Source organism: Lissotriton vulgaris, chromosome 7 (genome assembly GCF_964263255.1).
Source record: "Lissotriton vulgaris chromosome 7, aLisVul1.2, whole genome shotgun sequence".
NCBI classification, from domain to species: Eukaryota; Metazoa; Chordata; class Amphibia; order Caudata; family Salamandridae; genus Lissotriton; species Lissotriton vulgaris.
Genome location: NC_141695.1, coordinates 882956299 through 882968698, shown reverse-complemented (window position 1 = coordinate 882968698; position 12400 = coordinate 882956299). Strand labels below are relative to the sequence as shown.

Below are 12400 nucleotides of genomic sequence, written 5' to 3'. Positions count from 1 at the left end.
CTTGGTGTGTTGTGTGGCATTTGCTTGGGTGGTTAGAAGTGTTGTTGGAACATAGCGGGCGTGGGCGGCATGTGTGCATGTGTGCTGCTGCAGGTGAGTCTGCAGTGGGTGCATGTGAAGGGTCCTACCGTGGTGGTAAGTGCGTAGCGGAAGCAGTGTGTGGGTTGGTGGCCTGGGCTGAGGGAATAAAGGAATGCTGGAGTGGATTGGTGGAAGCCAATCAGACCAGGGTTCGTGGCACTGGGTGCGGTGCAGGCATGGATGGGCGTAGACGGGCTTACTATTGGCGTGCCAACGGTACGGTTGTGCTTCCATTAAGTAGGTCCTGAAAGGGGAGGAGCGTGGGGCGGTGGGCGGTGGGCAGGGCTAGCAGGTGCAGGAAAATTAGTTGGGAAGGCTACATTTAGGAGAACAAGTAAGGAGAAAGGGAGACTAAAATAGGTGTAGTGGGGTTAGGGAGTGCAGGTGGGCATGTAGGGAGAAGGGTGTGAAGCAGAAACAATGGTGGGAGTAGCAGAAAAGCAGGAAAAGGAGAGCTGCAGAAGGAGGCTAAAAGTGTGGAACAAAATTTCCCTAAAAGTGTGACAGAGGAGTAAAAAAGAGGCACAAGAGAGGCTGGAAAAATGAACAGAGGTACAGAAAAGTGAGACGGGAGTAAAACTAGGAGGCTATGAATGGGGAATAAAAAGGCACAAATAATGGTGACAAAGGGGTAAAATGAGGCACAGAGAGGCTACAAATGGGTAAAGAAAAGGGAAAAAGCAGAATAGAGGAGTGTGAGTGGCACGAAGAGAATGCCTAAGTAGGAGATAAGGCTCAGAGGGAGAGATTGAGAGAGCAGACTCCCAGTGGAAAAAGAGAACAGAGGAGAGAGATCAGAATTAGCAGCAGAGGTGGTGAGATCGGTACAAAAGTGCCTTGACTGGTCGGAGGACCAGTGGAGTTAAGTCTGGGGCTGAGCCTAGCCACCTGCATCACAAATCCCCTCCTCGACATTCAGTGTAGTGACACACAGCAGTTCTATACCTGCTAGATGGCTGGCATGGCATTTTCTGCTTCTCTAACCAACACAGTTCAAGCCCGGGGGGTTCGGATCCAAACATCCTCTTTTCTGACCCCTCTGTATCACCAAAACTCACCAGGATTCCTAGTGTTCCGTTTCCCCATCAATCCCCAGAGATACTTCAGAACCAGTGCTGCCATATCTGATAGAAACTTCTAGCCACAGATTCCTTACCATAGAATTATCCCCAGGTTCAGGTTGGATCCCTGAGTTGCGTTGTTCGCCTCCATGTGGCATCAGCGTCTGTGCCTGAAGTGACAGTTTTGGTGCCTATATTGACTTCCTGATGGTAATAACATCTGCCCAGTGGGTCAGTGAGCTTCAGGTTTTTTCATCCAAGCCTTCTTACCTGAACATCTAGCCAGTTCCTGGTGCTTCGTATGAGACTTTCTTTTCTTCTTTATACGTTTCATGTAGGCCAAACCATCATTATGGCTACTTTTCACGCTCTGCCTTATCCTTCCACGGAAGAGGAGCAACTCACCGTCTGGACCCAAAAAGAGTGTTATACCTTGACTGCACACAAGAGTTCCCGGTTGCGGGATGTTGGAGCGAAGAATATATGGGCCGTGCAGAAGCGGACCATCTCCCGATAGATGGTACTCTGTATAAAAATCTGCTACGCATTGGCTAAAAAGTAATCCCCTGAAAGTTTGTGTTCTCATTCCACCAGAGCTAAAACTGCCATCACTGCGTTAGCTAGGGGAGTTCGCTCCTTGACATTGCTAGGCAGCAAGGTGGACTTCCTTGCACATGTTTACCAGCACTCCTGCCTGGACAGTTGGGTCCGTAGTGATGGGTGTTTTACCTGTTTGGTCCGGCTGGACTTCCTTGTGTGCACCTGGTCCGCAGACCGACCTCTCGGGAGGTTTTTGCTTGGGTAGCTATTCTAAGGTAAGGAATCTGTGGCTAGAAGTCTCTTTCAGATGAACATGTTACATACCTTCTTTAACGCCTTATGTGGTAGAGACTCTATCTAGCTGCAGATTTCTTACAGATCACCCATCCTCCCCGCTCTGTGAATGGATTTCTAGGGATCGGGGAAAAGGTTAGTGTGCTTCGTGGTTCTGCGCTTCTGGCGTGGAAAGTCGTGAAAAGTACCTTACGCCAGCATAGGCACTGTGCACGTCACTTCCGGCGTGGACAACACCATCCAGAGCCGAAAGTCTGAGCACACAGGGATAAAATTTCCTGATCCAGTCTGACGCCTGGGTATAATTTTAAGGTAAGGAATCTACAGCTAGATAATCTCTACCAGATAAGGAGTGACCGAAGGTAAGTAACTTGTTTGTCAGGCAAGTCTCTGAATTGTGGCCTTGAACTCAGTTCTTTCTAAAGGCCAGGATCTCTCACCACAGTGCAATTATTCCCACACATCTGCAAACTGGTGGTCTTAGTGAAATCCCTTGCTTTGTGCTTGCTAGAATGGAGCCTGCAGTCACTCAGCATGGGAAAACATGTGACCTATGAATGCAGGGTGGCCGAGGTCACCTACTTCGCCGCCATGCTACCGCTACATCCCTGTTGTCTGCCTCGGTCACTGCTTTACAACATCCATGTGCAGTGTCAGATTTGGATCAAAATTAGGCCTGGCACTCCCCAAAAAGGGGGCCCACATTCCAGAATTGTTCATTTTTTGTGGTCTTGTATAGTGTGAATTCTTCCTCTGGCAGGAAAAGGAGAAGAACAGAGACTAATTTATGCTATCATCCCCCCAATCCATGAGGGAAGAGAGACCCACATAATCCATGGAGCTCCCTCGCTGGCCCTAACCAGCCCCACCACCCTAACTTTCCAGGCCTCCTCCCTACCCTAAACCACTGCAAAGTGAGTGCTAATGACTTCCCAACAGCAGCACTTTGAGGTCTTTGTCGCATCTGGAGGGAACCAGGCGTCAGGGACATCTCATGCTGTGACAGAAGGAGCGGCCCATTTTCATTCTTCCTCTGACAATTAGCCAACCTGAGGTGGGTCAGGCTCCCTATATATATATGCAAAAGCTTTAATAACAGCCTTTTGCTTTGTGCCTTAAAGTGGAGCCAGGGAGAGCCCTGGCTAATTGGACTGCTTTGTCCACCAAACACAACTGCCACCAACCAGTCTCAGTAACCGGCCCGTCGGCCAAGGTCCGATTTGCCACCTTGCTAATCAGAGCCTGTTCACATGTAAGCTGAGGTTCTGACGCATGGAAAGGAGACACTTGAAAACTCTGTATGACAGTTGCATGTCAAGCCAGAAGCATCTTGGAAAGGCCAGTAGGGTTGGGGAAGAGGCAGTCACATGTCAGGCACCTGTAGCAGAGTCATTCCCATATTAGTGCAAATGTATAAACACAGGCCAGGGGTCATTTTACACACAGTGCCCCCGGGGCACAGGTTCTGCACTCCTGTGATACTATTGGACTGCAGAAGGGGCCACAGAGGTTTGCATAGGGTGGCCTGGCATGCCAGATTTGTAGGGGGCAGTTCTGGATTTTCACCATTTGTCTCAACAGATTTTAGTGAATTTTGTACATGTTCCGGTTTTCAGAGATAGAGGCCGATAGAAATGTGTTTTAGTTCAGGGTTTGATTATATAGCGGTTGCTGCACATAAAAAGTGGTGAGTGATATTAATAAAACAAGCATTGGCATAGCCAATAGTTCTCGCCTTTGGGACCTTATAAGTATCTAATTATGCAGCACAATATCCTTGCTGCAACATCAACTGTTGCATGGCTAAACACTTATAATGTCCCAAAGGCGAGACCTATTGGATTTGCCAATGCTTGTTCCTTTAGTAGTCAAGCTGACTACTTGTTGGCTAGATTTCCTGTCAGTGAGAACAAAGGCATTTGCTGCAGTAATGCCCCTCGACCGTCCCTGGATGCTGCGGTCTAAATAGACACTAAATCACATCTGAAGGCTGGATAATGTACAGCATTATAATAATATAATGGAAACTTGCTACGGGGAAAACGTTTACAAATATTGAATTTAAAATGTATACTTCAATCATTGTCCAGCATAACTGCTGGACAAGAATTGCTGAATTTTTCTTAGAAATGCCTTTCTCTTCCTCTTGGCCCCCAATACGAAATCAGTCTAAATCAATGTGAAAAAATCTAGAGGAAATTAGAAATCACATGGGGAATCAGACCCAGAATTTCTGATTTCCCCCAGTAATTCCTCAATTCTAAGGGACCCTGAGGGTCCAATTTTTTATGGTCTGAATTTTCGCACCTTATGAATTACTGATAACACTCAGTCCTTTAGTATCGGTACCTCCGAGGTGGAAACATTCCTGGTGATTTATTTTCTGGGCCACTCTTAATGAGGACCTATGGTTCTTTTACTTTTGTCAACTTTCTGTTTCTCTGCTGCCACTCTTTTTTTAGGTGTCCCTAATTTTCCTTTTTCTAGTTCTACAGCTCTGTCTCCTTAACCCCTTGCATGCTGATGACGGCCCCCATCCGTCATGCACTACAGCGCTCATGTGCTGATGACGGCTGGGGGCCGTCATAAACCCGCCCACTGGCGATTTTGCCGCACAAGTGCAGAATCGCGGCAGCATGCAAGGGGTTAATGTGTTACTTTACAATGCTTTCTCTGACTCAATTTATGTCTGTCTCTTCATTACTCCTTCTCCGGCTCTGTGTTTCTTTCTACTGACACCCCCCCTCGATTTCCTCTTCCCTCTTTATATTTCTTCACTCATGATAAGATTGTTTTCTCACTTCTGAAGGTTAAATCTTGGATTTCCTGCTCCAAGTATGAGACTTTCTTGCTGCTAATATGCACTACCTTTAGAAAGAATTTGTAAACCTATACTAAATATGTCCATCTCTTCTCTCTATAGCTGGGCCCCATCAGCCTTCTGGTCATGGGCATCATTGCTGTGCATTGCATGCATCTCCTGGTCAAATGTGCCCACCATATTTGTTTGAGGTAAGTTACCCTAAACCCTCCAGTATGTGTTTATGGTCCATTGCTTTAAGATTTTAACAGTTGTCTGAAAACTGAACCATTAAAATTGATGTAAGGCGAGTACAAAATCTTTTGTCTGAGTGCAAAGCCCAAAGTATTTCTTTATTCAATCAATCAATCAGATATTTGTAGAGCGCGCTACTCACCCGTTAGGGTCTCAAGGCGCTGGGGGTGCGGGGAGCTGCTACTGCTCGAAGAGCCAGGTCTTGAGGTGCTTCCTGAAGCTGAGGTGGTCCGGGGTCAGTCGTAGGTGGGTGGGGAGGGAGTTCCAGGTCTTTGCTGCCAGGTAGGAGAACGACCTTCCTTGGGTGGTGGCTCTGCGGATCCGTGGGATGGTGGTGAGAGCGAGGTTGGCTGAGCGGAACTGGCGGGCAGGGGTGTAGAACGTGAGTCCGCTGTTGAGGTATTCCGGGCCCAGGTTGTGGAGTGCTTTGTGAGCGTGGGTGAGCAGTCTGAACGTGATTCTTTTGCTGACGGGGAGCCCGTGGAGATTTCTCAGGTGGGTTGAGATGTGGCTGTGTTGGGGGATGTTGAGGCAAGTCGTGCGGAGGCGTTTGTATGCGCTGGAGACGGTTCTGGAGTTTGGTGATTGTCCCAGCGTAGAGGGCGTTCCCGTAGTCCAGTCGGCTGGTGACGAGGGCCTGGGTGGCTGTTCTTCTGGTTTCGGTGGGGATCCATCGGAAGATCTTCCGGAGCATGCGCAGGGTGTTGAAGCATGAGGAAGAGATGGTGTTGTCTTGTTTGGTCATTGTGAGCGAGGAGTCCAGGATGAAGCCCAGGTTGCGTGCGTGGTCTGTGGGTGTCGGTGCGGTGGCCAGTGCCGAGGGCCACCAGGAGTCGTCCCATGCTGAGGGGGTTTGTCCGAGGATGAGGACCTCCGTCTTATCCGAGTTGGGTTTGAGACCGCTGTGCTTCAGGCAGCTACCTCTTTCATTCCTTCCTGGAAGTTCGATTTGGCGGTGGCTGGGTCCTTGGTGAGGGAGAGTATCAGCTGGGTGTCGTCGGCGTAGGAGATGATGTTGATGTTGTATTTTCGTGCGATGGTAGTGAGGGGGCTCATGTAGATGTTGAAGAGTGTTGTGCTGAGAGAGGATCCTTGGGGTACACTGCATGTGATTTTGGTTGCCGAGGATCGGAAGGGGGGGAGGCAGACTCTCTGGGTTCTGCCGGTGAGGAACGAGGTGATCCATTCCAGAGCCTTCCCCTGGATGCCCGTGTTGTTTAGGCGGTGTGCTAGGGTGCGGTGGCATACGGTGTCAAAGGCTGCGGAGAGGTCCAGGAGGATGAGGGCGGCTGTTTCTCCTTTGTCCATCAAGGTTCTGATGTCATCAGTGGCTGCAATGAGGGCGGTCTCTGTGCTGTGATTTGCTCGAAATCTGGACTGGGAGGGGTCGAGCAAGTTGTTGTCCTCAAGGAAGGCGGTCAGCTGTTTGTTGATGGTCTTCTCGATGACTTTGGCAGGGAAGGGGAGGAGCGAGATGGGCGGGAAGTTCTTGAGGTCCCTGGGGTCTGCGGTGGATTTTTTCAGGAGTGCGTTGATCTCAGCGTGCTTCCAGCTCACTGGGAAGGTGGCTGACGTGAAGGAGCTGTTAATGACGTTCCGTAGGTGGGGTGCGATGATGGTTTCAGCCTTGTTACCGCTCTATATCTCTCATTGATGCCACAGTTAAAGTCCTTGGCCAAGTGCTATTAAATAGGCTCTCGGACTGGGCGGACACCAATCAAATGATCTCCGGTGCAATATGTGTTCCATATAGGTAGGTCAACCACAGACCAATGACTAAACTTCTATCTTTTATTATAAAAATATACAATAGCTAAGCCTGGAGTTCTTCTTTGGGGTTTTATGGACCTCACTGCAGCATTTGATCGGGTGAACCGCTGCAAACTTTGGTCCCTACTTAGTGACCTCGGGGTTGACCCAGCGATCACAAATGTTATGATGATCTTACATTTTAATACTACTGCTGCAGTTATACACCCACGATGGGAATGTCACTGATCATTTTAAATGTTCTAGAGGGGTGAGGCAGGGATGCATATTCGACCCATGTTTATTTACGTTATATATCACTGGATTGGAAGCGTCCTTCATCACTTTACCGGCTGATACCTCCAGATTAGGCAGGAGTCCAGTCCCAGTCCTATTGTACACAGATGATGTGGTATTGCTAGCACAAACCCATAGAGACTTGCAGGTGTATTTGATGGTTTTGTGCCCTTTATGCGTGGGATGGACCGGTTACCGAATTTGTCCAAATCGTATATTATGTAATTCGGTAAGAAGGCCATTAGAATCAATACCTATAAAGTAGATTCCCATAGTTTGGGGAAGGTTCTAGCCTTTTCCTATCTAGGTATTTTATCTGATGAAAAACTCAATTTTAAACATCTACTGGATGGGAAGACACTTGATATGAGAAAATCAATGGGAGCAGTTGCAAATTATGCACACTGACTAGGTACATGGTCACCGGGGGTAATATTACATTTGTAGAATTCATTCTGCATTTCTAAGGCGCTATATGGAAGTGAGGTATGGGGTTATTCAGTGGCCAACAAACTTCAAACCACAGAAAATAAATATCTTAGAAGAATTTTGAAAGTGCCCCAAGGGTACATGAAGAACTAGGAATGAAGTATATATTGGCTTTGGTGGAGGTCAATCTCTTGTTATGTTGGGTGAAGATCTGAACTAGCCAGTAGGAGGGTTTTAATCGATAAGTGATTGAGGACTGCCTTTCACTCTGTCCTGGATTAAAAATCCCATGGCTAAAATAAGTCAAGTATATCCTTACGGGAGGAGCTACGTCAGCAAGCAAGATGGCTGCTTAGGCTCCCGGCTCCGCCGACCTCCATAACCCGCCACGATATCCTGTACATTATCCTGACTTTACGCCTAGTCTCTGTGTGCATGAACTGTTCCGCACTCCGAGGGTGAAATCCGGAAACTTTTATCGGCTTGTTTGACGAAGTTCCAACGCGTTGAAGTTTGCGGCCTACTCCAGCGGTGAAGCCGGGGCCTGGAGTACTTTCACAGCCGGGCTGTAGTGCAACAACATCGGCCAGGAGAATTGGGCTGGGTCCGGTCGACGGGAGTGAAGGCTTTAATTCAGCCCGAAATTGGCAGCGATCGTTTTCATTGCTCAGCATCGACCGAGGGGTGAGTCAGCTTGCTGCCGGCTGCGGGTGGGGACTCCCGTCCCCCGGACCCGGTTTGCGCCCGCCGGGGTCCGGTGGTTCGGGGTCTCTGGCCTGCGGCCTTAACTGGGTTGACCGTGGCTGCGGACAAAGACTGGTCACCCCTCGCATTTGCACGTTCGTGGTCCCGTCTGTCCCCCCCCCCCCCGAGGATGCCAGATTCACCTGAGGAGGTGATTGTGACTGATATCGGGCATGAGAATATGGATCGAACGGTGCATGAGCCATCGCTGAGGTCAATGCTGGCAGAACTTTGGGCATTTCGCTCACATGTGGATACTTTGTTGAGCAAATTGGACACGCGCCTATCTGGGATGCTCCTGGTGGAACCGGGCCCAGCCTTATTGTTGGAACAGGAATCTACAGCCATTCATACCGCGGCCATTTTGACTCTGTGCGAGAACCCCGTGAGGAAACAAGTATTGGAACCATCGGATGGTGCCCTGGGAGACGGTGTTCCCAAGGATGTCATGGTATTGCTGAACCTTCCACCACCACCGGCTTTGGAGATAACGTCTGGCGTTCCCCTCCCGGAGACTTTTGTTTGTGACTCTCCATTCATTTTGTGGTCATCTTCTCCTTTCCTGGTGCCGCTACGACTCCTGTGCAACACACATTGGGACTGTTCAACTAGGAGGGAGAGTTTGTCTGCATTTACAGTTCCTGTGGACTCACTGCCTGCCTGTAGCCATGGGCTGCTTTCTGAGGACTCTCTTCTTCTTTGTTGCTTCTTTGTGTGCCTTTGGGTCTCGCTGGGAGGGGTCCGTGTTCTTGTTCGGAAGGGCCAAGGCTAAGATTGACTGGGTCGGGAAGGGTTGGCGTGGCTTTCATAAGTGTTGGACCTGCAACTGTTTGCTCTAAGAGGCTGGGCGGTGTCTCACGGTACCCTCTAATTTCTTCTATATTGTTGTTTTAAACTTGTCTTTTAGTGATAGGGGGTGGCTGTCTCAGGCGGGGTGTCTAAAGGGGCTGGGAGCCCACATGGATATGTCCTCCGTTCTTTTTCCTACCTTTGGGGTTTTAGTTCTTAGGGGCGACAGGCACGCTGCTAGTGGGGTTAGGCTGTAGCCATTTGCAGGGGTGCAGGGTGGGGGGCTGGAGGTTTTTTTTTTTTTGCCTTTTTTATTTTCTATGGCCTTTCTTTTTTTTCTCTTTCTCTCTCAAGGATCAGTATAGCTACGAATCATTCGGATTCTTATTGTGTGATTGTAGTTCGTGCTTATGTTCTTATGATATCCTGATTCCTGGGTGGGCAGGCTCCGAGTATTGGCCTAACATGGAATGTATATTTTGTGCTCTTTGTACCGATCTATATGCTCTGGCGCCAATTCTCCATTATAGTGATTATTACATGCATATCCTGTTTCTTACCCTGTCCCCCGCATTCTGTTTGATTGTATGGCACCTGATCATCTTTTATAAAATATAAAATGAAACCTCTGTCTCATCCTGGAACCCAGTTGTGCATTCTAATACAAGTTTTATCCTGAATCGCTGCCGGACCTCTGGGTTATCGGCTGATGAGCTGTGTCATACTGTGCTATCGGAGATTTTAATTTGTCTAGCGGCCGGCCCCCGCGGTTGTAGGCCCATACTTGTTTTTTTATTGAATGCTACAATAAAGGTTTAAAAAAAAAATGTATATCCTTACGGCTCTAGGCAGAGCGGGTTTCTTCATGCAATATGATACAGTGAAATTACAGCAAATAGTGAAATAATTATTTCAGCATGCCATGGCCTCCACGGAGGAAAAGGAGCTTAGAAAACCTATGGTAAGAGGGCATGTTGTAGTGAAATCAGTGTTGGGCACGGAGTCCTATTTATTGATTTTAACAAATGCTCATGATAGATTTTTAATAACCCGTTTATAGATTGAAATTTACTGGCATCACCTCCCAGCTTTGTCATGCATGTAGAAGACAGAGGTCCCTGTGCCTGCGACAATAGGTCTCTACAAGATACTCTACATTTTGTTTTTTGTGTAAATACTTTACGCATCCAAGGCGACTGTTTTGTAAATCACTTTTAACAGAAATTAGATTTCGGCTTGGCCATGTAGCTTTACTATATCTACAGCTTCTGCCTAATGCCCGTACGCTTTTTTGTGTTGTAAATTTGGTAAGAGCCGCACTAAAGCCTAGACATTCCAGAGGTGATGAAAAATGTATGGCAATTGGTGATTTTGCACACTTTATTTGATAAGCTAGCTCAAATTATTATTTTATTTTTTAATTTTAACCTTGGGCCCTTTTGTGTCAACGATCATGATAGGTTTGTGTTTCTTTACTGTGCCTGTACTTTCAGTTGATGGAGGGACGTGGCTAATGTTTACAATGTTAACTTGCGAATTTTGTACATTTGGTGTTATGCTGCTACAAATGAACCTGTTGTTGACTTTTTATTCTCTTTTAATGTTGTTTATTTTATGGCTGCGACTAATGCTGAATAAAGATTATTAATATTATAACTCCAAATCCGTTTTTACAGGAGCCTCGCCTAATGCACAGTGAGACCTTGTATCTTACATCGTGTTAGCCCTTGCGACACATGCGTACATCGTTTTCTTTCATCACTAAGCCATACAGACCTTAAAGACTCGACAATTTTCCACCAGATTTTCAAATGCTGAAGTATTTCTTTTGGTGGCAATGCAGGTCTGTTTAAGAGCCAGGCCTTAAAGAAAGGTATTTGCTGTACAGTCATACTATGTTGAAAGGATGAGCATATGCTGGTCTTTATATAGGAGTGCCTTACCAGCATCAAGATGTTATTCACCCTGTGGTGCCCTCTGTATTGTATCCACTCCCCCTACCGACCTTTCCTCTTCCTGATATCCCCACTACACATCCCCACTCCCAATCCCACACGCACTCCAATGTCCCATCCCCTCCCTCCCCTAATACCCTATTCCATACCCCTTGCCTTTTTTCCTTTCCCCCAACATGAATCCCATCCTCTTCGACCGGAATTCCCTTCCATGCCACCTCCGGCCCCATCATCTCCCTCTCCGAAAACATTTTCTCTCCCACAGAATACATATTGCCCCTTAACCCTGAGGCTGTTCTCTCCTTAACAGTCACGCCCATCTAACATCGCTTCCCTCGTCCCCTGAGGTCTCATATCTCCTGTCCCCCTTCACACATCCTCTCACGCCCTTCAACCATAGCTCTCCTCCTACCCCACACAGACCTCACTCCATCCAGTTAACAAACACCCTTCCACAGCCAATACAGAACACCCTATCCCCCTTCCCCTCCTATAATGTCCCCTCTCACTCTTATAATCCTATTTCTACACAACATAGAACGCAACATCTTCACATTGTCTAGAGACCCCACTCATCTAAGAATAGATTTCAGTGCCCATAGAACCAGAACCCTCCCGTATCGGGTTAACTCCCCTTGGACTGGCCAAAAACACACCACCAACTACAAACCTTGGAGAACGACTCCTCTCCACTGCCATATACATAGACCTCTCCGCACCTCCTGCCATTTCTCCCTGGCTGAAATTACTGACCTATGCAACTCCTACCGACCCAGTTCACCAATCAATAATCCTCCACCCCCTACTCCAACATTCCCGTTATATTGAGGACAAACAGAATTCCCCTCTCTCCGTCTCACCCAGACCCCCTCCTCAACTTACCATCATCCACTCTTGCCCTCCCCCAAAATGTAATCCCAAACCTCTCGCCTACATGCTTGTGAATTGTCGTTCCGCTGTCCGACATGCCACTGAAATTTCTGAAACTATCCTTGGTGAAGCCATTGACATTGCTTTCCTAACGGAAACCTGGTGTAACAACCATTTTACGAGCATTCTTGACCTACTCTCCCCTCCAGGATATTCTAGCCTTAGAAAAGACAGACATGATAGAATAGGTGGTGGTTTAGCCATCATCTTCAAAGACGAAATTCAGATCTCACTTGTTAACAATTCCGAATACTCCACCTTCGAATACCACAAAGCTGAACCTAAAGTACAAGGTTCCCACCCAATTCGCCTACATAATATCTACCACCCTCCTGGAGATCCTCTTTCCTTCGTTGATGAGTTATCTAACCTTCTGACTCAATCCTCAATATCTAACTCTAAAAATCTCTTCCTTGGAGATATTAACCTCCATTGGAACGATACAGACGACCCCACAGTCACCCTCCTCATCAATC

The 12400-nt window shown here is 47.6% G+C and overlaps 1 protein-coding gene across 3 annotated transcripts in view; it reads left to right on the top strand.

Annotated features, from left to right (window-relative positions):
* The window catches only part of LOC147702609 (proton-coupled amino acid transporter 1-like), a 494150-nt gene that overhangs the window by 226080 nt on the left and 255670 nt on the right, over positions 1–12400 (top strand). For all 3 annotated transcript variants that reach the window (XM_086931275.1, XM_086931277.1, XM_086931276.1), the window contains exon 4: positions 4900–4988. In XM_086931275.1, the coding sequence (XP_086787401.1) occupies positions 4900–4988 (89 nt within the window). The remainder of the gene's footprint in view (positions 1–4899; positions 4989–12400) is intronic.